Here is a 26707-nt window from a genome sequence, read left to right on the forward strand (position 1 = left end):
TCTTGGATAGGCAGAATTAATATTGTCAAATTGGCTATACTATCAAAAGTGCTATAGACATTCATGCAATTCCAATTAAAATCCCAATGATGTACCTTCCTGAAATAGAGCAAGCAATTATGAAATTCATCTGGAAGAATAAGAAACCAGAATACCTAAAGCTATCCTTAGCAGGAAGAAAGAAACAGGGGGTATTGCAATACCAGAAATTCAACTGTGCTACAAAGCAATAGTAACAAAAAACAACATGGCATTGGTACCAAAATAGACAGGTAGATCAATGGTACAGAATAGAGGACATGGACACAAACCCAAATAAATACAATTTTCTCATACTAGACAAGGTGCCAAAAATATGCAATGGAGGAAAGATAGCATCTTCAACAAATGGTGATGGAAAAACTGGAAATCCATATGCAACAGAATGAAACTCAATCCCTATCTTTCTCCCTGCACAAAAATCAACTCAAAATGGATCAAAGACCTCAGAATCAGACTAAAGACCCTTCATTTTATAGAAGAAAATGTAGGTCCCAAATTTTCAACCTGTCGGCTTAGAATCAGACTTCCTTAATAGGACTCCCATAGCACAAGAAAGAAAAGCAAGAATCAATAACTGGGATAGATTCAAACTAAAAAGTTTTCTCTCAGCAAAGAAAACTATCAGCAATGTGAAGAGAGAACCTACAGAGTGGGAGAATATCTTTGCCACACATACTTCAGTAAAAGCACTAATTTCCAGAATATACAAAGACCTCAAACAACTCTACACCAAGAATACAAATAGCCCAAAACAACAAATGAGCTAAGGAAATGAGCAGACTCGTCACAGAAGGAGATGTACATGCATCAACAGACATATGGAAAAATGTTCAACATCTCTAGTAATAAGAGAAATGCAAATCAAAACTACCCTAAGATTCCATCTCACCCCAATTATAATGGTGATTATAAAGAATATAAGGAACAATAGGTATTGGTGAGAAAGTGGGGATATAGGTACACTCATACATTGCTGGTGGGGTTGCAAATTAGTGCAGCCACTCTGGAAAGCAGCATGGAGATTCCTAATAAAGCCTGGGAATGGATCCACCATTTGAGCCAGCTATCCCACTCCTTGGCCTATACCCAAAGGACTTAAAATCAGCATACTACGGAGATACAGCCACATCAATGTTCATAACTGCTAAATTCACAATATCCTGATGGTGGAACCAACTTAGATGCCCTTCAACTGATGAATGGATAAAGAAACTGGGTATATATACTCACAATGGAATATTACTCAGTTATAAAGAATAGTAAAATTATGGCATCTGCAGGCAAATTGGAGAATATCATGCTAAGTGAGAAGAGCCAAACTCAAAAAACCAAAGAGCAAATCATCTCACTGATAAGCAGATGATGACACATAATGGCATGTTGGAGGAGGGCAAGAGTGGAGGAAGGAGGGACTGTATAGAGTGAAAATAGTGGTGGGAGGGGTGGGGGAAAGTAAAAAATAACAGAATAAATCAAACACCATTACCCTATTTAAATGTATGATTACACAAATGGTATGCCTTTACTTCATGTATAAACAGAAACAACATGTATCCCATTTGTTTAGAATAAAAGTAAATTGAAAAACAAAGATGAACAAACTGAGAATATGTTAAGAAGTCATGAATGGAACCTCAAGGTTTATTGGATATCATGAAAAGACCGAATTTAAGAATTATTGAGATTGAGGAAGGCACAGAGATACAAACCAAAGGCATGAACAAACTGTTTGATGAAATAATACCAGAAAATTTCCAAAATCTGAAAAATGAAATGGAAAATCAAATATGAGAGGCTTACAGAACACCAGGTGCACAAAACTACAACAGATTGAAACCAAGACATATTATAATGAAAATATCTCACATTCAAAATAAAGATAGGATTGTAAAGGCTGCTAGAGAAAAGCATCAGATTACATATAAGGGGAAACCAATAGGATATCAGCAGATTTTTCACCCCAGATTCTAAAAGAAGAAGGGCCTGGAACAAAATAGTTCTAGTTCTTTTTTTTTGTTTGTTTTATTTATTTTTTATTGTAAACAAAATGGGATACATGTTGTTTCTCTGTACATGGAGTAAAGGCGTACCATTTGTGTAATCATTTGTGTAATCATAAATTTACATAGGGTAATGTTGTTTGATTCATTCTGTTATTTTTTCCCTTCCCCCACCCCATCCCACCCCTCTTTTCCCTCTATACAGTCCTTTCTTCCTCCATTTGTACCCCTCCCTAACCCTAACCCTAACCCTAACACTAACCCCCCCCACCCCCCATTATGTGTCATCATCCATTTATCAGTGAGATCATTCATCCTTTGGTTTTTTGAGATTGGCTTGTCTCACTTAGCATGAAATTCTCCAATTCATCCATTTGCCTTCAAATGCCATAATTTTATCATTCCTTATGGCTGAGTAATATTCCACTGTGTATATATATATATATATACACAATGGAATATATATTTGATATTGTGTGAATATAATGTGATATATATATATCACATTGTGTATGTATATATATATATATATATATACACAATGGAATATATATGTGATATTGTGTTAATATAATGTGATATAATATATATATATATATATATAATATATATATCACAGTTTCCTTATCCATTCATCAATTGAAGGGCATCTAGGTTGGTTCCACAATTTGGGTATTGTGAATTGAGCAGCTATGAACATTGATGTGGCTGTATCTCTGTAGTATGCTGATTTTAAGTCCTTTTGGTATAGGCCAAGGAGTGGGAGAGCTGGGTCAAATGGTGGTTCCATTCCAAGTTTTCTAAGGAATCTCCACACTACTTTCCAGAGTGGCTGCACTAATTTGCAGACCCACCAGCAATGTATGAGTGTACTTTCTCCCCACATCCTTGCAACACCTGTTGTTGCTTGTATTCTTGATAATCGCCATTCTACTTAGGGTGAGAGGGAATCTTAGGGTGGTTTTGATTTGCATTTCTCTTATTACAAGAGATGTTGAACATTTTTCCAAATGTTTGTAGATTGCTTGTAGATCTTCTTCGGTGAAGTGTCTGTTCATTTCCTTAGCCCATTTCTCGACTGGGTTACTTGCATTTTTCGTGTAGAGTTTATTGAGTTCTTTATAGATTTTGGAGATTAGTGCTGTACCTGAAGTATGATAGGCAAAGATTTTCTCCCACCCTGTAGGCTCTTTCTTCGCATTGCTGATAGTTTCCTTTGCTGAGAGAAAGCTTCTTAGTTTGAATCTATCCCACTTATTGATTCTTGCTTTTCTTTCTTCTGCTATGTGAATCCTGTTGAGGAAGTCTAGTCCTAAACGACATGTTGAAGATCTGGACCTACTTTTTCTTCTCTAATCTGTAGGGTCTCTTGTCTGATCCCGAGGTCCTTAATCCATTTTGAGTTTAGTTTCATGCACGGTGAGAAATATGGGTTTAGTTTCATTCTGTTGCATATGGTTTTCCAGCACCATTTGTTGAAGAGGCTATCTTTTTTCCATTGCATATTTTTGGCACCATTGTCTAGTATGAGAAAATTGTATTTATTTGGGTTTGTATCCGTGTCCTCTATTCTGTACCATTTATCTTCTTTTCTATTTTGGTACCAATAACATGCCATTTTGTTACTATTGCTTTGTAGTAGTGTTGAAGTTCTGGTATTGTGATACCTTCTGCTTCGCTCTTTCTGCTAAGGATAGCTTTAGGTATTCTGGGTTTCTTATTCTTCCAGATGAATTTCATAATTGCTTGCTCTATTTCAGTAAGGTACATCATTGGGATTTTAATTGGAATTGCATTGAATCTGTATAGCACTTTTGGTAGCATGGCCATTTTGACAATATTAATTCTGCCTATACAAGAACATGGGAGATCTTTCCATCTTCTAAGGTTCTCTTTAATTTTGTTCTTTAGTGTTCTGTAATTCTCATTTTAGAGTTCTTTCACCTCTTCTGTGAGATTGATTCCCATGTATTTTTTTTTTTTTTCGAGGATATTGTGAATGGGGTAGTTTTCCTAATTATTGTTTCCAAAGATTCATTACTTATGTATAAAAATGCATTAGATTCATGTGCCAATGCAGTCTGAAATGTCCTTCTTTATCCCTTCTGACTAACTTTGGCTTGAAGTCCACATTATCTGAAATGAGGATGGATACCCCAGCTTTTTGCTGAGTCCATGTGCATTGTGTATTTTTCCCCATCCTTTCACCTTTAATCTGTGGCTATGTTTTTGTATCAGGTGAGTCTCTTGCAGGCAACATATTGTTGGATCTTTCTTTTTAATCCAATCTGCCAGTCTATGTCTTTCGATTGATGAGTTCATGTCATTAACATTCAGGGTTATTATTGATATATGATTTGTATTCCCGGTCATTTGGTTCATCTATTTATTTATTTATTTATTTATTTATTTATTTATTTATTTATTTATTTATTTATTTATTTTTTGACATTACTTGGTTCCTCCTTTATTTGACAACTCCTTTAGGATAATTCCTCCTTTTGCTGGTTTGCTTCTTTGTTTTTCATCTCTTCCTCATGGAATATTTTGCTAAGAATGTTCTTTAATGCTGGCTTTCTTTTTGTAAATTCTTTTAGCTTTTGTTTATCATGGAAGGATATTATTTCATTGTCAAATTTGTCTAGCTTTGAGTGTCTGGATTGAAAAATCTGCTGATATCCATATTGGTTTCCCCTTGAATCTAATTTCGTTCTTTTCTCTCACAGTCTTTAAAATTCTCTCTTTATTTTATATGTTAGGTATTTTAATAATGTGCCTTGGTGTGGGTTGTTGTAATTTTGTGTATTTGAAGTCCTATAAGCCTCGTGTACTTGATTTTCCATTTCATTCTTCATATTTGGGAACTTTTCTGATATTATTTAATTGAATAGATTGTTCATTCCTTTTGTTTGTTTCTCTAAGCCTTCCTAAATCCCAATAATTCTTAACATTGGCCTTTTCATGATATCCCAAAGTTCTTGTAGATTCTGTTCATGATTTCTTACCATCTTCTCTGTTTGGTCAACTGTGTTTTCAAGATTAAATATTTTGTCTTCAATATCTGAGTTTCTGTCTTCCAGGTGTTCTATCCTATTGGTTGTGCTTTCTATGGAGTTCTTAATTTGGTTTATTGTTTCCTTCATTTCAAGGATATCTGTTTGATTTTTTTCAATATCTCTAACTCTTTATTGAAATGATCTTTTGCTTCCTGTATTTGCTCTTTTAAATGTCGATTGGTGTGATCATTCAATGCTTGCATTTGCTCTTTCATCTCATCAGTCAGTGCCTGCATTTGCTCTTTCATCTCATCATTTGCTGTCCTGATCATTTTAATTATGTGCATTCTGAACTCCCTTTCTGTCATTTCTTCTGCCATGCTGTCATTGGATTTTATTGATGTAACATGTAGATTTGTTTGCGACATTTTCTTCCCTTGTTTTCTCATATTGTTCAGTTATCAGTGGACCGCTGAGATATTGCAGATTTCCTCTATTGACTTATAATGTCCCTGAGGATTTCTAGTATATCCCCTCTTAGCCTTCAGTAGACTGAATGTTTGGAGGAAGTTGATAATACAGTGCTCCACCAGGAAGCTGCCTCTCTGGGGTTGGTGGCCTTCAGTTTCAGTATATTCCCTGCTAGTGGGCAGAGGTGCCTCCACTTGTTGACCAATGGTCATCCAAAGGTGAACTACACTGTGGGCTGAGGCAAGGCATGTTTGGGCCTGTGTCTCTGGTTTTACCGTCCTTGTGGGAAAACCTCACTCAACAGGGAAGACTCACCCGGTGGGGAGGTCTTGCTGCTCAGTTCCCCTCCTAGAGGTTCCCCTCAATCCACAACTACCACCTGGGCTGGGCTCCCTTCCTCTGCGACATTCCCAGGGGCCCAGACCTACCTCCTGGGCCTGGGAGCCTCACCCTTTGCAGACGAGTCTCCTTAGTCTGCCCCTCCTCAGAGAAGCTGCCCGCAGTCCTGGAACCTTCGCTCTGCCCCTCAGCTTGTCTCTGTGCAGCTCTTCTTATCAAGAAGACTCCTAGGTCCTGGGACTCTGCTCTGCACCTAATTGCCCAGCTATGCGGCCCCTCCTCTGCGCCACCACCTGTAGCCCCACACAGTCGCTCCGAGTTCCAGTGACTGTGTTCTGGTGTGGTTGCTAGGAGTCCAAACAATTCACTGCACACCCCTTCCTCCCAACAACCACCCATAGCCCTGGTGCAGTCGCTCCAAGACAAAGTGACCCTCTGTGCTACTCTTCCTCCTCCAGGCAGCCCCCCCAGTGTTCAGGAGCGGTTGCTCTGAGTCCAAGCAACTCACCGAGTGCCTCCTCCTCCAGGCAGCTACCCGTAGCCCTGTTGCACTCACTCCGAGTCTAAGTGACATGCCATGCTTCTCCTCCTCTGGGCAACCCCCCGGTGTTCAGGAGCGGTTTCTCTAAGTCCAAACAGCTTGCTGCCCGCCTCCTCCTCTGGGCAGCCACCCGTAGCCCTGTTGAATCACTCTGAGTCCAAGTGATCCGCTGCACTCCTCCTCCTCCTCTGGGCAGCCCCCCAGTGTTCAGGAGCAGTCACTCTGAGTCCAAACAGCTCGCTGTGCAGCTCCTCCTCTGGGCAGCCGCCAAGAGCCCTGGTGCTTGCTCCGAGTCCAAGTGCTGTGCTGAGCAGCCTCTTCTATGATGCTCCCAGTTGTCTGAGTTCACTGGTCCAGCAGGGGGAGGGATGTCACGTTGGGCAACTCTACTTCACAAAGTTCCCTGCATTTCAGGACTACCGCCCCATCCGGGATGACTCCCCAATGGGAGAGACTCACCCAGCAGCTTTGAGTTTGTCCCAAGTCTCTCTATATCTCCTCTTCTTGAATCCTGAGTCCTGGAGCAACATGAAATGCAGCCACCCTCTAGTCCGCCATCTTGAAAACCCCTATTTCTAGTTCTGAAAGAACATGGATGCCAACCAAGAATACTATACCCAGCAAAACTAACCTTCAGATTTGACAAAGAAATAAAATCATTCCATGATAAATAAAAGTTAAAAGAATTTATAAATAGAAAGCCTGCCCTATAGAACATTTTCAGCAAAATATTTCATGAGGAGGAAGTAATAAACAATACAAGTCAGCAAAGCGAGGAATTGCCCTAAAGGACAAGCCAATCAAAGAACAAGTAAAAAACCAAAAATAAGCCAAAATGACCAGGTAAACAAATCATATCTCAATAATAACCTTGAATGTCAATGACCAAAATTCAATAATCAGAAGACATAGACTAGCAGATTGGATTAAAAAGAAAGACTGAACATTATGCTGCCTGCAAGAGACTCATCTCATAGAAAAAGACAGCCACAGACTAAAGGTGAAAGGATGGGGAAAAACATACCATGCATATGGACTCAGTAAAGAAGCAGGTTTCCATTCTCATATCTGATAATGTGGACTATGAACCAAAGTTAGTCAGAAGAGATAAAAAAGGAGATTTCATACTGCTTAAGGGAAGCATAAAACAGCAAGATGTAAAAATTTTAAATATTTATGCCCTAAACAATGAAGCATGTATGTATATCAAACAAATGCTTCTCAATTTTATGAATCAAATAGTCTAAAACACATTAATTGTATGGAACTTTAACACATCACTCTCACCACTGGATAGATCCTCCAACCAAAAACTGAGCAAAGAAACTATAGAACTAAATAATACAATGATATAGACTTAATGGATATTTAGAGAATATTTCATCCATCATCGAGTGAATATACTTTCTTCTCGGCAACTCATGGATCCTTCTCCAAAATAGACCATTTACTATGCCACAAAAAAGCCATTAGTAAATACAAAAAAATAGATTCCCTACCCTGTATCCTATCCGACCATAATGGAATGCAATTAGAAATGAACAATAAAATAACACAAAAACTACTCATATACCTGGAGACTAAATAATATGCTACTGAATGATTCAATGATAACAGAAGACATCAGGGAAGAAATAAAAAAATTCTTAGAAGTAAATGAGAACAATGACACAACATATGAAAATCTCTGGAACACTATCAAAGAAATACTAAGGGGAAAGTTCATTGTATTGAGCACATATATTAAAAAAATAAAAAGTCAACAACTAAATGACCTAACATTGCACCTGAAAGCCCTAGAAAAAGAAGAACAGATTAACACCAAAAATAGTAGAAGACAAGAAATAATTAAAATCAGAGCCAAAATCAATGCAATTGAAACAAGAGAAACAATTCAAAAAATTGACAAAACAAAAAGTTGTTTCTTTGAAAAAGTAAACAAAATTGATAAACCCCTAACCACACTAATGAAGAGGAGAGAAAACAATTTACTAGAATTCATGATAAAAAAGGAAAGATCATGACAGACGCCATTGAAATACATAACATAATTAGGAGCTACTTTGAAAATCTATACTCCAACACAATAGGAAATATTGAAGATATTGACAAATTTTACAGACATATGATCCTCCAAAACTGAATCAGGAAGACATACACAATCTAAACAGATCAATTTCAAGCACCGAAATAGAAGAAACTATCAAAAATCTACCAACGAAGAAAAGCCCAGGACCAGATGGATTCTCAACTGAATTCTACAAGACCTTTAAAGAAGTACTGATATCAATACTCTTCAAAGTATTTCAGGAAATAGAAAAATAGGGAACCCTTCCAAATTCATTCTATGAAGCTAGTATCACTCTAATACCAAACCAGACAAAGAAACATCAAAAAAAGAAAACTTTAGACCAATATCCCTGGTGAACATAGATGCAAAAATCCTTAACAAGATATGGCAAATCGCATACAAAAACATATTAAAAAGATAGTGCACCATGATCAAGTGTGGTTTATCCCAGGGATGCAAGGTTGGTTCAATATCTGGAAATCAATAAATGTAATCCACCACATCAATAGACATAAAGTTAAGAATCACATGATTATTTCAATTGATGCTGAGAATGCATTTGATAAAATACAGCATCCCTTCAGGCTTAAAACACTACAAAAAATAGGACTGGTAGGAACATACCTCAACATTGTAATGGCTATCTATGCTAAACCCACAACCAACATCATTCTTAATGCAGAAAAACTGAAAGGATTTCTTCTGAAAACTGGAACAAGGCAGGGATGCCCTCTTTCACCGCTTCTATTCAACATCGTCCTTGAAACACGTGCCAGAGAAATAAGACAGACTAAAGAAATTAAAGGAATACAAATAGAAGAACTAAAAAAGAAGACTAACAAAAAGAACTAAAGCTGTCACTATTTGCTGATGACATGATCCTATATTTAGAACATTCCAAAAAACTCCACTAGAAAACTTCTAGAAATAACAAATGAATTCAGCAAAGTAGCAGGATATAAAATAAATATGTGTAAATATAATGCATTTCTATTCATAAGTGATGAATCCTCTGAAAGAGAAATTAGGAAAACCACTCAATTCATAGTAGCCTCAAAAATAAAATAAAATAAAATAAAATACTTGGGAATTAATCTAACCAAAGAGGTGATATACCTCTACAATGAAAATCACAGAACATTAAAGAAAGAAAGTGAAGAAAACCTTAGAAGGGGAAAAGATCTCCCATGTTATTGGATAGGCAGAATTAACATTGGCCATTCTACCAAAGGCACCATACAGATTCAATGCAATTCCAATGAAATTCCCAATGACATTCCTTATAGAAATAGAGAAAGCAATCATGAAATTCATCTGGAAGAATAACAGACCTTGAATAGCCTCAACAATCCTGAATAGAAAAAGTGAAACAGGAGGTATCACAATACCACATATTAAACTGTATTACAGAGCAATAGTAACAAAAACAACATGGTATTGGTACCAAAATAAGCAGATCAAAGGTATAGAATAGAAGACACAAAGACCAAACCACATATTACAGTCACTTCATAAATAGAAAATAGAGCCAAAAATAGAAAAGAGAGCCTGTTCAACAAATGGTGCTGGGAAAACTGGAAATCCATATGTAACAGAACAAAATTAAACCCCTATCTCTCACCCTGCACAAAAATCAACTCAAAATGGATCAAGAACCTTGAAAGCAGACCAGAGACGCTTCATCTTAGAGAAGAAAAAATAGGTTCAAATCTTCAACATGTTGGCTTAGGATCAGACTTCCTCAACTGGACTCCCATAGCACAAGAAATAAAAGCAAGAATCAATAACTGGGATAGATTCAAACTAAAAAGCTTTCTCTCAGCAAAGAAAACTATCAGCAATGTGAAGAGAGAACCTACAGAGTGGGAGAAAATCCTTTCCACGCACACTTCAGATAGAGCACTTATCTCCAAAATTTTTGAAGAACTTACAAAACTTTACACCAAAAATACAAAGAACCCAATCAATAAATGGGCCAAGGAACTGGACAGACACTTTACAGAAGAAGACAGACAGGCAATTAATAAATATATGAAAAAGAGTTCAACATCTCTATTAATTAGAGAAATGCAAATTAAAACAACTCTAAGATTTCATCTTACTCTAATTAGAATGGCTATTATCAAAAGAACACAAACAGTAATAGATGTTGGCATGGATGTGGGGAAAAAGGCACACTTTTACATTGCTGGTGGAGTTGCAAATTGGTGCAGCCACTCTGGAAGGAAGTATGGAGAATCCTAAGAAAACTTGGAATGGACCCAACATTTGACCCAGTTATCCCACTCCTCAGTTTATACCCAAAGGACCTAAAATCAGCAAACTACAGTAACACAGCCACATCAATGTTTATAGCAGCTCACTTCACAATAGCTAGATGGTGGAACAAACCAAGATGCCCTGCAATAGATGAATGGATAAAGAAGCAGTGGTATGTATACACAATGGAATACTAGTCAGTCATAAAGAATAATGATATTATGGCATTTGCAAATAAATGGATGGAATTAGAGAATATCATGCTAAGTGAAATAAGTCAAACCCAAAAAACCAAAAGTTGAATGTTTTCCCTGTCAAGGGGAGAATGACATGTAATGGGGGTGGGGAGTGGGGAATGAGAGAATCATGGGGGAACTTTAGAATATGTAGAAGGAAATGAGAGGGAGGGGTGTATGAAGAATGGTGGAATGAGACAGACATCATTACCCTATGTACATGTATGATTACACGAATGGTATGAATCTACATTGTGTACAACCATAGAAATGAAATGATGTACCCCATTTGTGTACGATGAATCAAAACATAGTCTGTAAAAAATTAAAAGTTAAATAAAAGTAATAATAAAAAATGGCCAAGGTGGAAAATGGATGAAACTGGAGACCCTCATGATAAATGATATAGACCCAATCCAGAGAGTCAAGTGTTTAATGTTTTCTCTGAGATGCAGAAGCTAGACCAAAATCCGAGGCAAGAATTAAAGGGAGGGTTTCCACAAAAATAGAAGAAATTAGTGGAGTGGGAAAAAAAAAGGATTAAGGGGAGAGAGAGGGGATGGGAAAATTGAAGACCTGTGGAATGATTCTGATCAAACTTCCTATGTACGTATAGGAATATACTACAGTGAATCTACCTTTGTGTATGTCCACAAGGCACTAATCTGAAAACAAACCTTATAAATAATAAAAAAATTTCAGTAGAACAGAGGAAAGAGGAAAGCATAATGGAGAAGGGAGGGAAGGGGAAGCACTGGGGTTTGAAGTAGAACACATTATTCCATGCTTTAAGATTTATGTCAAAATGAGCCCTATAAAAATGAGATTGATAAACTCTTAAACTTCCGAAGTTGACAAAATAAAGTTTCAAATTTGGGTCTACTGTTTAGTAGTTATGGTACACTGCAAATGAGTTTGTAACTTTTTGACTTCATTTACTTTGCATGTAAAACAGGACAAATAAATCCCCTAAATACATTGGTGTGAGGATTATAGTATAGATATCAGTTGCTTGAGCCAAGCATGGCACATCGTACACCAACCATAACTGACAGCTATGATTGCCATCGCATTTGTAGAAATTATTCAAAAATATTTGAAGATTCTTGTGGCACAATAAAATGTAACAAATTAATGAGAAAAATCTGAATGACAATGTGAATCAGCCAAACATGTAGATCAAATGCTGATCTCATTCAGCTAATATTTGCATTTTCTTTCCCATTTCCAGTTGTCAAAAGTCTATGGCCCTGTGTTCACTCTGTATTTGGGTATGAGACCCACTGTGGTGTTGCATGGATACGAAGCTGTGAAGGAAGCCCTGATTGATCATGGAGAAGTATTTTCTGGAAGAGGCAGTTTCCCAGTGCCTGATAGAGTTAGTAAAGGATTAGGTAAGTGTGTGTGCCTGTGAAATGGGAGAGCAATGGTCATGGTGATGAGGAGAAAGGAAAAGAGAAAGCCAGGTTGAGCTTGACCATCTCTGTGGCTGCCACTGGTGAACTTCCTCTACCTCGCCTGGGATATCTTTCCTAGATTCTGCTCTCCCTCATTTAGGAGTCATTTTAACTACTGGAAGCAGATGGAGAGAGATGAGGCGCTTCTCACTCATGACTCTGCGGAATTTTGGGATGGGGAAGAGGAGCATTGAGGACCGCATTCAAGAAGAAGCCCGCTGCCTTGTGGAGGAGTTGAGGAAAACCAAGTGTGAGTGACACATCTTATCACTGTCCTTAACAGACTCCTCTCTTCTGTATCTAGCAGACATGTTTCAGCAACAGCCAGAAGTTAATTATGGGTCTGTCAGTCCTCATGTTGGGGGGGATGATTTGAAGCAGAGAGTCAGAGTCTGTGGATCTGTGCTGCCTGTGCACAGGCATGAGTGGGCTGCATGGTGGGTGTAAAGGTCATGTAATCCTCCTCTGACCACTGTATTTCTGTTTTCAAAGCATTGCATCTTGAAGATAGAAGGCTTAGTGATCCATTCCCTTAAAGTGGTAAAGAGCAGGGTATCCCCAGGGCACATTTGTGAGCTTCCTATTCCACATTTCACCTTTGTCCAATGGACACAGTGGAAACATCAGCCTTAGACCCTGTGAGGTGTGCTTTCACCTAACTGGACTGTGGTTGTAGAGTTGCCTTTGCTGTTTCACATCTCTCAGGATTTTCCAAGGCCAATGCCTACTTATTATTCTTATCGATGATTTTCCATTGATTTGCATATATCCTGGAAAGTCTCATGAATCATGCTTATGGTAGTCACTTACCTCTCCCTGTCTTCTCTACGGACCCATGAAGTGTTTTTCATTGTCTTTGACTTTCAGGTTGAAACCAGATTGCTATGTTTTTAAATTTCTCTTCCAATTTAACAAGAAAGGAAAGACTAAATCAGACTGTATAAGTGGATAATATATGTAAAGAAATTTGCAGGCTTCTCTAATTACCCTTCAACTCCATAGCTAAAATAAATTTTTGTTGTGAATGCTCAGAAACCTGGAACACTTACAGAGCCTGGTGGAAGAGTAGATAACTTCAAAAACTTGTTGTGACCCAATGCTCTATATTTCCTTTGCATCATTTGTTTTAAAATTATTTTATTGTAGTTTTATTAACATCTAATTGATTCACATTAATGAGTATCACTCTGGTATTCCCACACATGTGCAGCAAATACTGTCAAAATCCATCCTCTTCATTGCTGTATTCTCATCACCACCACCACACACCCTTCCCCATCTCCAGTAATCCACATTCATTTTACCTTCCACACCTGAGAGAGACCATGCAATACTTGACTTTCTGTTTCTGACCTCTTACTTACCATCAGTTGCCCCAGTTTTTTTCTTCTTGGCAGCAAATGACAAAATTCCATTCTTCTTTATGATTGAATGCAAATACATTGTGTCTGTATAACATTTTGTTTTCATCCACTCATCTGTTGATAACCACATAAATTTATATGATAGCCTAGATATCATGAATAGTGTCGTAATTATCCTAAACATTCAGGAATCTATATGGTATATTGATTTTATTTCTTTCATCTGTGTATCAGAATCAGGACATCTGGATCCTATGGAAGATCTGTTTATGTTTGAGGGAACTCCACCCATACAGTTTTCTGTAATGACTTTTCTAATGAAACATTCCCACCAACAGGTTTAAGGTGTCCTTCTTCTGAACACCTCTCCAATATTGTTATTTGTTGTTGTGGTTGTGGTGTTAAGTTGGGTTTCTTATATTTGTTTCTGTCATTTGATGATAATCATTCTAATTGGGGCAAAATGTTATATCATGGTAGTTTTGATTTGTATTTCCCTGATGTCTAATGATATTGAGCATTTTAAAAATGAATTTATTGGACATTTCATTTCTTCTTTTGAGAAGTGCCTAGTAAGATCATTTGTCCATTTTTTATTTAATTACTTGTGGTCTGTTGTTATGTTTTTTCATTCCTTATTATGTTGTCGATTTTAATTTTTCATGAGATGAATAATTGGCAAATATCTCCCATTCTGTAGGATGTCTCTTCAGTCTCTTGACTATTGTGTAAGAGCTTTTCAGTTTGATGTAATATAATTGCCCACTTTTCTTTTATGGTCCTATACTATACAAAAATATCATCACTTGTATCCATCTCCAGGTGTTTCCCCTATGTTTTCCTCTAGTTCTTTTAGGGTTTCAGGTCTTACAGTAATGTCTCTGAGCCATTCTGAGTTGAATTTTGTATGAGGTGAGAGACATGGGTCAAGCTGCAATCAAAATCAAACAAAAAAACTCACACAGGAATCTTTCAATGATCACTATTCATATATATATATATATGTATAGTAGTTTGATGACAACTATGATTCTGCACTGAAGTCGTATTAACAGTTGGTCTTAAAGTGATATTTTTAAATATTTTCAAATAATAAGAGATACTCTGTGTTAAAATGACTTAAAAAGGCAGTGAATATTTGAACGGAGCACTATGAAAACCACTATTAAACTGGCTAGAAGGTAAAAGTCAATTCAAGATTAACACAAAAGTGATAATGACTTTTAGTATGCTGAATACTTTTCATCTCAAGGGAACTTCTCAATAGATATTGCTTTGAGGTTCTCCAATTACCTTTCCCTGTTAACATAAAGAAAAATACATTTTATGTATTTTTTAATGTTAACTTTTTTATGTTTCCATTTCTTTAGCCTCACCCTGTGATCCCACCTGTATGTTGGTCTGTGCTCCCTGCAATGTGATCTGCTCCATTATCTTCCATAATCGTTTTGATTATAAAGATCAGCATTTTCTCAACTTTATACAGAAATCAAATGAAAGCCTGGAGATTCTGAGCTCCCCATGGATCCAGGTGAGACAAAATCCTATCCCTGCTTCCTGAGAAAACACATATGGTTTTTACTCCAAAAAGACAAATCTTCTAATGCTACAAGCAGGAAGCAAGTCTAGACACCACAGTCTAGCCTTGAGCTGAGTGTCCTGCAGTTTCAGGAAAATATGACTGAGTCCTTTACGTTATGCAGAGGAAAATGAATGCTGTCATAAAAGTTGGCATGTAAGCCCATTGACTCTCTGGTCAGTGCTTTTCCCATAATCCCCAAAGCCTAATTTTTATAAAGTACTTTAATGATTGGTTTTGAGCAAGGTCATGGCACTCAGTGGACATTCAGGCTCCTGACAAGGGCTGTACTCCAATTCACCACTTAGAAATTTCACCACTTTACTTGGCAGAAATACAGTTATCTGATACTTGACAAAGGTTCCAACAATATATTTTGGAGTAAACAGTTAAGGGGAAACTGCAAATGTACATGTAGTAGAATGAAATTGAACCCTTATCTCTCACCCTGCACAAAACCCAACTCAAAGTGGATCAAAGACCCAGGCATTAAACCAGAGTCCTGCACATACTAGAAGAAAAAGTAGGCCCCACTCTATTGCATTGGTTTATGAAGTGACTTTCTCAATAAAATTCCTGAAGTGCAAGAAGTACAATCAAGAATCAGTAAATGGGATGTTATTAAACTAAAACCTTCTTCACAGCCAAGGAAACAATCAAGAATGTGAGGAGAGTGCCTGCAGTATGGAAGAAAATGTTTGCCACATGTACCTGAGACAGAATATTAATCTCTAGGATATAAAAGGAACTTAAAAAAAGTAACACGAAAACACCACATAATCTGATCAATAAATAGGTAAAGAAACTAAGCAAATACTTCCGGAAAGAAGGAATATGAATGTTAAACAAATATATGAAAAAAGTTCAACATCTCTAGCAATTAGAGAAATGCAAATTAAAACTATACCACGATTTCATCTCACTCCAGGCAGAATGGCAATTATCAAAAATACAAGGCACAATAGATATTGGGGAGGATATTGGGAAAAGAGTACACTCATATGTTGTTCCTGAGACTGAAAATTGATACAACCACTCTGGAAAGCAGTATGGAGATTCCTCAGAAAACTTAGAATGGAACTCCCTTTTGATCCAGTTATCCCACTCCTTGGTATATATACAAAGGATTTGAAGTCAGCATACAGTGATGCATCCATATCAATGTTTATAGAAGCACAATTCACAATAACTAAGGTATGGAGCCAACCTATGTGACCTTAATAGATGAATGGATAAAGAATATGTGGTATGTGTACAGAATGGAGTATTACTCAATCATAAGAAAGAATGACTGTATGGCATTTGCCAATAAATGAATGGATCTGGAGACTTATCATGCTAAGTAAAATAAGTCAGTTTCACAAAACCAAAGGTTGAATGTTTTTTCTGATATGCAAAAGCTAATCCAAACTAAGGCGGGTCAGAAAAAAGGGAGAGAATAGAAGATCAGTGGAATAGATGAAGAGGAATGAAAGAAAGGGAGGAGGAGTGAAGGGATAGAAAAAGACAGTGGATTGAATCTGTCCTAACATTCCCATGAACACATACAAATATACTACAGTGACTCTCACCATCATGTACATACAGAAGTCACTAATCTAAAAAATGATAAGTAAATAGCAGAAAGGTCAGAAGAGTAGAGGGAAGGGAACAGTGTTGGGAGGAAGAGTGGAGGAGGAAAAGTACTGGGGACTGAATTAGGATAAATTTTATTTGTACTTTTATAACATTGTTAACCCCAAGATAATCCCTATCTGTGGTCTACTGCTCTGATTTGGTTAAGGCTCTCATAACTCAACCCTTTCACTTCTAAACCTTCTTGCATTTTTTCACACATGAGCTCTTGGCAGACAACTTTCATCTAAACCATAACAATGCTTCAGATGCCATCTGACCTGCCAAGGTATTAGGGCTAGGCTGATGAAATGATTGCATTTCAGTGTGTAGGACCCTGAACAGTTTTACCCTATACTTTGCTTAAAGTAAATTGACACCTAACTATTGTGCAGAGTAAATTCTTCCATAGAAAGCCCAATTGCATTTCATGGTATTTTCAAAACATCTGCTAATCTATGGTAATTACATTATTTATGAGGCTGCTTCATATAAGGAAAAACATCAAACAACATTGTGCTCTTTATTTTTTAATTTACTAAAATTTTTATTAGTTCTATTGAGTATACATAACAATAAGATTCATTTTGACAGAATTATAAAAGCATGGAATATAATACATTCTAATTCAGCCCCCACCACCTCACTGTTCCCTCCCCTCTTCCCCCACCCTGTTCTCTGCCCTGTACCCATTGAGCATAATTCTCAATGATCAAGCATTGTACTCTTTCTCTGGTTACCCAAAGTCCCTTCAACTCTGTTCTCATCTTCAAAGCATCAATCATGGTAAATCATGCTAATCCATTTACAGATTGTGGGGAAAAATTAGTTTGAAAACAGGAGAAAAATTATATATTCATATTTTTATGTCTAGAAATGATATATGAGTATAGGAAAGGGTTACCATTTCTGATTCTGGGATCATAGTTCTCTCCCTCAAATCTTTCTTTCTTTCTTTTTTTTTCTTTTTTCTTTTTTTCTTCTTGTAAACAAATGAGATACATGTTGTTTCTCTGATTGTACATGAAGTAAAGGCATACCATTTGTGTAATCATACATTTACCTAGGTTAATGGTGTTTGATTTGTTGTTATTATTTCCTTCCCCCCACCCCTCCAACCACTCTTTTCCCTCTATACAGTCCCTCCTTCCTCCATTCTTGCCCCACTCCCACTCCCCATTATGTGTCATCAATCTTTTATCAGTGAGATCATTGGTCCTTTGGTTTTTTTGAGATTGGCTTATCTCACTTAGCATGATATTCTCCAATTTCATCCATTTGCTTGCAAATGCCATAATTTTATTTTTCTTTATGGCTGAGTAATATTCCATTATATATATATATATAATATCACAGTTTCTTTATCCATCCATCCATTAAAGGGCATCTAGGTTGGTTCCACAAACTGGATATTGTGAACTGAGCAGCTATGAACATTGATGTGGCTGCATCTCTGTAGAATGCTGATTTTAAGTCCTTTGGGTATAGACCAAGGAGTGGGATAGCTGGCTCAAATGGTGGTTCCATTCCAAGCTTTCTGAGGAATCTCCACAATGCTTTCCAGACTGGCTGCACTAATTTGCAAACCCACCAGCAATGTCTGAGTGTACCTTTTTCCCCACATCCTCCCCAACATCTATTGTTGCTAGTGTTCTTGATGATCACCATTCTAATTGGGGTGAGATGGAATCTTAAGGTAGTTTTGATTTGCATTTCTCTTATTGCTAGAGATGTTGAACATTTTTTCACATATCTGTTGATTGCTTGCAGATCTTCTTCTGTGAAGTGTCTGCTCATTTCCTTAGCCCATTTGTTGATTGGGTTATTTGTATTCTTGGTGTAGAATTTTTTGAGTTCTTTATATATTCTGGAAATTAGTGCTCTATCTGAAGTAGGAGTGGCAAAGATTTTCTCCCACTCTGTAGGTTCTCTCTTCACATTGCTCAAAGTTTCCTTTCCTGAGAGAAAGCTATTGTTTGAATCTATCCCAGTGTTGATTCTTGCTTTTATTTCTTGTGCTATGGGAGTCCTATTAAGGAAGTCTGATCCTAAGCCAACATGTTGAAGATTTGGACCTATATTTTCTTCTATAAGATGAAGGGTCTCTGGTCTGGTTGCAAGGTCCTTGATCCAGTTTTAAGTGAGTTTTGTGCAGGGTGAGAGATAGGGGTTTACTTTCATTCTGCTACATATGGATTTCCAGTTCTCCCAGCACCATTTGTTGAAGAGGCTATCTTTTCTCCATTGCATATTTTTGGCACCTTTGTCTAGAGAAAATTGTATTTGCTTGGATTTGTGTCCATGTCCTCGACTCTGTACCATTGATCTACCTGTCTATTTTGGTGCCAATTCCATGCCGTTTTTGTTACTATTGCTTTGTATTATAGTTGAAGTTCTGGTATTGCCTTACCTCCTGCTTCACACTTCCTACTAATATTTGCTTTAGCTATTCTGGGTTTCTTATTCTTCCAGATGAATTTCATGATTGCTTGCCCTATTTCTGTAAGGTACGTCATTGGGATTTTAATTGGAATTGTATTGAATTTGTATAGCACTTTAGGTAGTATGGTCATTTTCACAATAATAATTCTGCCTAACCAAGAACTTGGGAGATCTTTCCATCGTCTAAGATTTTCTTTAATTTTTCTCTTTAGTGTTCATGTAGTTCTTATTGTAGATGTCTTTCACCTCTTTTGTTAGATTGATTCCCAAGTATTTTATTTTTTTTTTGAGGCTACTCTGAATGGGGTAGTTTTTCTAACTTCTCTTTCTGAAGACTCATCCCTTATGTATAAAAATGCATTAGGTTTATGAGCATTGATCTAATATCATGCTACTTTATTGAATTCACTTATGAATTCTAAAAGTTTTCTGGTGCAATTTCCCGGTTCCTCTAAATATATAATCATGTCATCTGCAAATAGGGAGAGTTTGAGTTCTTCTTTCCCCATTTGTATCCCTTTAATTTCCTTGATTCGTGTAGTTGCTCAGGCTAGAGTTTTAAGGACAATGTTGAATAGAAGTGGTGAAAGGACACATCTCTGCCTTGTTCCAGGTTTAGGGGGAATGCTTTTAGTTTTTCAGCATTTAGAATAATATTGGCCATGGGCTTAGCATAGATGGCCTTTACAATGTTAAGGAATGTTCCCACTATCCCTATTTTTTCTAGCGTTTTGAGCATGAAGGGATGCCATATTTTATCAAATGCTTTTTCTGCATCTATTGAAATAATCATGTGATTCTTAACTTTTAGTCTGTTGATATGGAGAATGACATTTATTGATTTCTGGATGTTGAACCAACCTTCCACCCCTGGAATAAAACCCCTTGATTGTGGTGCACTACGTTTTAAATATGTTTTTGTATGCAATTTTCTAAAATTTTGTTGACAATTATTGCATCGATGTTCATTAAGTATATTGGTTTGAAATTTTCTTTCCTTGATGAGTCTCTGTTTGGTTAAGGTATCAGGGTGATATTGGCTTCATAGAATGAGTTTGGGAGTGTTCCCTCCTCTTCTATTTCATGGAATACTTTGAGGAGTATTGGAATGAGTTCTTCTTTAAAGGTTTTGTAGAACTCAGCTGAGAACCCATGTGGTCCCGAACTTTTCTTTGTTGGTAAGCTTTTGAGGACTTCTTCTATTTCTTTACTTGAAATTGCCCTATTTAAATTGTGTATGTCCTCCTCGTTCAGTTTAGGTAATTCATATGTCTCTAGAAACCTGTTGATGTCTTTGAGATTTTCTGTTTTGTTGGAGTATATATTTTCAAAATAGCTTCTAATTATGTTTTGTATTTCACTCGTGTCTGTTGTGATACTTCCTTGTTCATTCCACATTTTAGTAATTTGAGTTTTATCTCTCCTTCTCAGTGTGGTTAAGGGTTTATCAATTTTATTTATGTTTTCAAAGAACCAACTATTTTCTCAATTTTTCAATTTTTTCTTTTGTTTCAATTTCATTGATTTCAGCTTTGATTTTAACTCTTTCCAGTCTGCCACTATTTTTGTTGTTGTTCTGTTCTTCTTTTTCTAGGGCTTTGAGGTGTAGTGTTAAGTTGTTTATTTGTTGATTTTTTTCTTCTTTTATTGAACTCACTCCATAAAATAAATTATCCTCTAAGAACTGCTTTCGTAGTGTTCCAGAGATTTTGATATGATGTCTTTGTTCTTATTTATTCCTAAGAATTTTGTAATTTCCCTCCTGATCTCTTCTGTTATCCATTCATCATACAACAGTGTATTATTTAATCTCCAGGTCTTGGAGTAGTTTCTGTTTTTTATTCTGTCATTTATTTCTAATTTTAATCAATTATGATCTTATAGAATACAACGTAGTATCTCTATCTTCTTATATTGCTAACTTAGCTTTATGGCATAAAATATGGTCTATTTTAGAGAAGGATCCATGTGCTGCTGAGAAGAAAGTATATTCACTCTTTGTTGTATGGTATATTCTATAAATGTCCATTAAGTCTAAATTATTGATTGTGTTATTGAGAACTATGGTTTCTTTGTTCAATGTTTGTTTGGAAGATCTGTCCAGTGGTGAGAGAGGTGTGTTAAAATCACCTACTATTACTGTGTTGTGGTCTATTTTATTTTTTAATTGAGAGGAATTTGTTTGATGTATATGGATGTGCCACCGTTCGGGGCATAGATGTTTATGATTGTTATGTCTTTCTGATTTATGCTTCCCTTAACAGTATGAAATGTCCTTCTTTATCCCTTCTAACTTTGGCTTGAAGTCCATATTATCTGATATGAGGATGGATACTCCAACTTTTTTGCTGAGTCCATGTGCATGGTATGTTCTTTTCGTTTCTTTTCACCTTTAGTCTGTGGGTATCTCTTTCTATGAGATGAGTCTCTTGCAAGCAGCATATTGTTGGGTCATTCTTTTTATCGAATTTGCCAATCTATGTCTTTTGATTGATGACTTCAGACCATTAACATTCAGTGTTAACTATTGACATATGATTTGCATTCCCTTTGCTGATTAGCCTCATTGTGTTTCATCTCTTCCTCATGGAATACTTTGCTGAGAATGTTCTGTAATGCCAGTTTTCTTTCAGTAAATTCTTTAAGCTTTTGTTCATCATAGAAGGATTTTATTTCCTCGTCAAACCTGAAGTTAAGTTTTGCCGTGTATAAGATTCTTGGCTGACATCCGTTTTCTTTCACTGCTTGAAAAATGTTGTTCCAGGCCTTTCTAGCTTTCAGGGTCTGGATTGAAAAATCTGCTGATCATGGTATTGGTTTCCCCCAAATGTAATTTGATTATTTCTCTTGCAGCCTTTAAAATTCTGTCTTTATTTTCTATGTTAGGTATTTCCATTTAATGTGCCTTGGTGTGGGTCTGTTGTAATTTTATATTTGGAGTCCTATAAGCCTCTTGTAATGATTTTCCATTTCATTCTTGAGATTTGGGAAATTTTCTGGTATTATTTCATTGAGTAGATTGTTCATTCCTTTGGTTTGTGTCTCTGAGCCGTCCTCAATCCCAATAATTCTTAAGTTTGGTCTTTTCATGATATCTCATAATTCTTGTAGATTCTGTTCATGATTTCTTACCATCTTCTCTGTTTGGTCAACTTTGTTTTCAAAATTAAATATTTTGTCATCAATGTCTGATGTTCTGTCTTCCAGGTGTCCTATTCTATTGGTTCTGCTTTCTATGGAGTTTTTAATTTGGTTTATTGTTTCCTTCATTTCTGTTTGTTTTTTTTCAGTATCTCTCTTTATGAAAATGATTTTTTGCTTCCTGTCTTTGCTCTTTTAACTGTTGATTGGTGTGATCATTCAATGCCTGCCTTTGCTCTTTCATCTCATCCTTCAGTACCTGCATTTGCTCTTTCATCTCATCATTTGCTTCCCTGATCCTGTTAATTATGTACATTCTGAACTCCCTTTCTGACATTTCTTCTACCAGGCTGTCATTGGGTTTTATTGATATATTATCTAGGTTTATTTGGGACATTTTCTTCCCTTGTTTTCTCATATTACTCAGGCATCAGTGGAACTCTGAGATAATGCAGATTTCTTCTATTGGCTTATAGTGTCTCTGTATATTTCCAATACATCACTTCCTAGCCTTCAGTAGCCTGCAGTCTTGGAGGAACTTGATAATGCAATGCTCCCCAAGAAAGCAGCCCCTCTAGGGGTGGTGTCCTTCAAGTGGGGTATATTCCCTAAAGTGGTCAAAAGTGCCTCCCCTTGTTAACGATGGTCTGCCAAAGGGGAAGTAGATTGCAGGCTGGGGCAAGACTGGTTTGGGCCTGTGTCTAAACTGCTGCCCAGGCCCTGGGTGCGTAGTTGTGTGGGGAAGCCTCTAACTGGCTGGCCCTGCTCTGAGAAGCTGCCTGCTGTCTGAGCCTGCTGCCTTGTCCCAGCTTTACCCGAGACTCACCCAGCAGCTCTGAGTTGGTCCCGAGTCTCAATACCTCCTCTTCTTGAATCCTGTGTTCTGGAGCAACATTACATACAGTCACCCTCTAGACTGCCATCTTGGTTCTCTCAAATCTTTCTATAAGCATGGGAATTTTAAATATGAACAGTAAAAACTTCTCATCAATGTGGAGGAATTTTTTAGTTCTTTTTTTTTTTAAGGTATAGTTTCTATGATGGACTAGGATTAATATGCATGTTTTTCTTACCTGTTTGTAGTTAAAATATATTTTTATTTTGTAGGTCTGCAACAATTTTCCTGTTCTCATTGATTATTTCCCAGGGAGTCATAAAACATTTTTTAAGAATGTTGCTGATCTGAAGCAGTATTTTTTGGAGAAAATAAAAGAACACCAAGAATCACTGGATATGAACAATCCTCGGGACCTCATCGACTGCTTCCTGATCAAAATGGAAGAGGTAGAATGTGAAGCACAGCTCTGTTTTCTGATTACTTCTACATTTTGCGTTTCACTGAGTAATTCTATGGTTACTAGGGCTAGACACATGGTCAGGAAAGACATTCCTGAACACTTGAAGTATATCTTGTCTTTAAAGATTTACATGAATTATCACTGAAGAATTAAAGTTGAATCATTAAATACCTAGAATACTTGAACACTGTTTTATAGACATTAATAATCTACCTGAAGAAAGACAAAATTGACACCTGAGGTGAAAAGGAAATATTCATAAACAAGTTACAAATTATAAAATTGGAGGCATGAAATGCAAATTGAGATGATCGTACTCATTGTATGGGAGAAACTGAAAGTAACCAATGGCCAGCCTGTGTAATGGCTTCTCTGTTACCAAGATCAAATGACTAAAGCATACATAGGGGATTTTTGAAGGAACAATCCCTGTTTCCCGTTCTAGCACCAACAAGATGCAACAGGACTATAGAATCTGTCCTTACAGTTTCCTGCAGTGGGTGCTGCTCTATGGGGAAGAGTAGCGGGTATGTGAGACACCTAGATTTTTCAGAACTTTTCTTTATCAAATGTTTCCCTGGATACTATCATTTTCAACTAGATTCCACAGTTCCAAAAGAGTTGCTTCAGACAGTTCGTACTAGGTCAATAGTTGTTTCTCTGGAAGGTCTGACCCCTGGAACTTCCTACTCCACCATCTCTGGGTCATTACTCCTGTACTGTCATCTTTTTTAAAATGGTTTTTATTGATCCAATATAATTATTGTAAGATTGGGATTTATAGTGCTATCTTCATACATGCACATAGTACAAATTTGTCAGTTTCTTTCCCCCATACTTCTCGTTTCCTTCCTTTTCTCCCTTCCCCATTCCCTTTCTCTACTGTTCTGGTCTTTTATCCATTTTGATGAGGTTCCTTTACCTTTTCTTTTCTGTCTAGCTGCCAGATAGGAGAGAAAACATGGGACCCTTGACTTTCCGAGTTTGACTTATTTCACTTAGCATTATGTTCTTCAGTTCCATCTATTTCCTTGGAGATGACATTTCAGTCTTTAAGACTGAGTAAAACTTCATTGTGCATACCTACCACATTATCTTTACCCATCCATCCCTTGAAGGATACCTATGTGGGTTTCATAACTTGGCTGTTGTGAACTGTACTGCTATAAATGGGCATGCTTGTATTGCTAGAGTATGTGACTGATTCTTTTTGATAAATACCAAGGAGCTAGATAGCTTCATCATTTTTTCATTCCAATTCTACTCTTTAGAAGAATCTCCATAGTGATTGTCATAGTAATTATTTACAATCCTTCCAAGTATATGAAAGTTTTTTTTCCCTCCACATCATATCCCCATTTATTATTGTTTGTGTTCCTGATGACTGAAATTCTACTTGGAGTGAAATGAAATCTCAGTGTCATTTCAATTTGAATTTCCCTAATTGTTAAAAATGCTGTATATTTTTTCACATACTTGTTCAACATTTGTATTTTTTCTTTTGAGAAGTGTGTGTTTAGTTTATTTGTACACTTATTAGTTGGGTTATTTGTGTTTTCTGGTGTTAAATATTTTATGGCTTTTACATATTTTTGATATTAATCTTCTTCAGAAAGAGTAGCTGGCAAAGATTTTTTTCTCCCATTCTGTAAGTTGTATCTTTACATTCTTTTTTATTTCCTTTGTTGTACAGAAATTTTGGAATTTGATGCCATCATATTTATTAATACTTTTATTTTCTTTATTGCATTTTAGGAGTCTTATTGTAGAAGTCAATGCCTATACCTATCAGTTAGAGTGCTCCCCTTTTGTTTTATTCCAGCAATTGCAGTGTTTCTGGACTAATTTCTAGGTCTTTCATACACTTTGAGTTGACCTATGGGCAGGATGAAAGAGAAGAATCTAGTTTCATTCGTTTTTACATGGATATCTACTTTTCTCAGCATCACTTGTTAAAATGAAGTAGACTTTTCTCTAATGTATGTGTTTGGCACTATTCTCAAGGATCAGATCACTATATCCATGTGGGTTTCTTTTGATGATTTGTTTTCCATTAGTCTACATGACAGAACAATGTAGTTTCTGTTGCCAGAGCACTATAGCAAAATTTGATCTTAAGTATTGTGATGTCTCTAGCATTGTTCTTATCAATTCATATTGCTTAAGCTTTTCTAGGTCTTTTATTTTTCTTACTAATGTTTCAGACCTTTTCTTCCAGTTCTATGAAGAATGGCATTGTTATCTTGATTGGAATTTCACTGAATCTATAGATTTCTGTGGTAATATGGTCATTTTGATAATGTTAACTCTGCCTTTTTAAGAATATGGGAAGTCGTCCCTTCTTCTAAGGTCTTCTTCATTTTCTTTCCTCAATGTTCTGTAATTTTAATCATAGAGATTTTCCTCCTCTTTAGTTAGATTCATTCCTAGGACATTGGGATTTGGATTTCTTTGTTTCTAGGTTATTGTGAATGGAATTTTTTTTTCTGATTTGTTTTTCAATGGATTTATTTTTGTTCTGGTGAAGTTTTTTGGGTCTTCCAAATACAGAATCACATCATTTTCAAACAGTGATAATTGAACTTCTTTCTTTCCTATTTATATCACATTTATTTCTTTCTCTTGCCTAATTGCTCTGTCGACAATATCAAATAATTTATTGAGCAGACGTAGTGACAATGGACATCCTTGTCTTTTTACTGAGTGTAGGGGAAAATAGTGTCAATCATTTAACATTTGCTATATGTTGGATTTGAGTTTGTTATATACAGCCCTCATGATATTTAGAGAAGTGTTTATATCCTTACTTTCTTCAGCATTCTGAACATGAAGAGGTGCTAGATTTTGCCACACGTGT

The 26707-nt window shown here is 36.5% G+C and overlaps 1 protein-coding gene across 2 annotated transcripts in view; it reads left to right on the forward strand.

The window, feature by feature from the left end:
- The window catches only part of LOC306660050 (cytochrome P450 2C18-like), a 77264-nt gene that overhangs the window by 14911 nt on the left and 35646 nt on the right, over nucleotides 1-26707 (forward strand). The window contains exons 2-5 of one of the 2 annotated variants that reach the window (XM_079138128.1): nucleotides 12187-12349; nucleotides 12513-12662; nucleotides 15147-15307; nucleotides 23660-23836. In XM_079138128.1, coding sequence (XP_078994254.1) covers nucleotides 12187-12349; nucleotides 12513-12662; nucleotides 15147-15307; nucleotides 23660-23836 — 651 coding nt within the window. The remainder of the gene's footprint in view (nucleotides 1-12186; nucleotides 12350-12512; nucleotides 12663-15146; nucleotides 15308-23659; nucleotides 23837-26707) is intronic. The other variant, XM_079138129.1, reaches the window with a different exon arrangement.

Source organism: Sciurus vulgaris (genome assembly GCF_902686455.1).
Source record: "Sciurus vulgaris genome assembly, chromosome: 4".
NCBI lineage: Eukaryota > Metazoa > Chordata > Mammalia > Rodentia > Sciuridae > Sciurus > Sciurus vulgaris.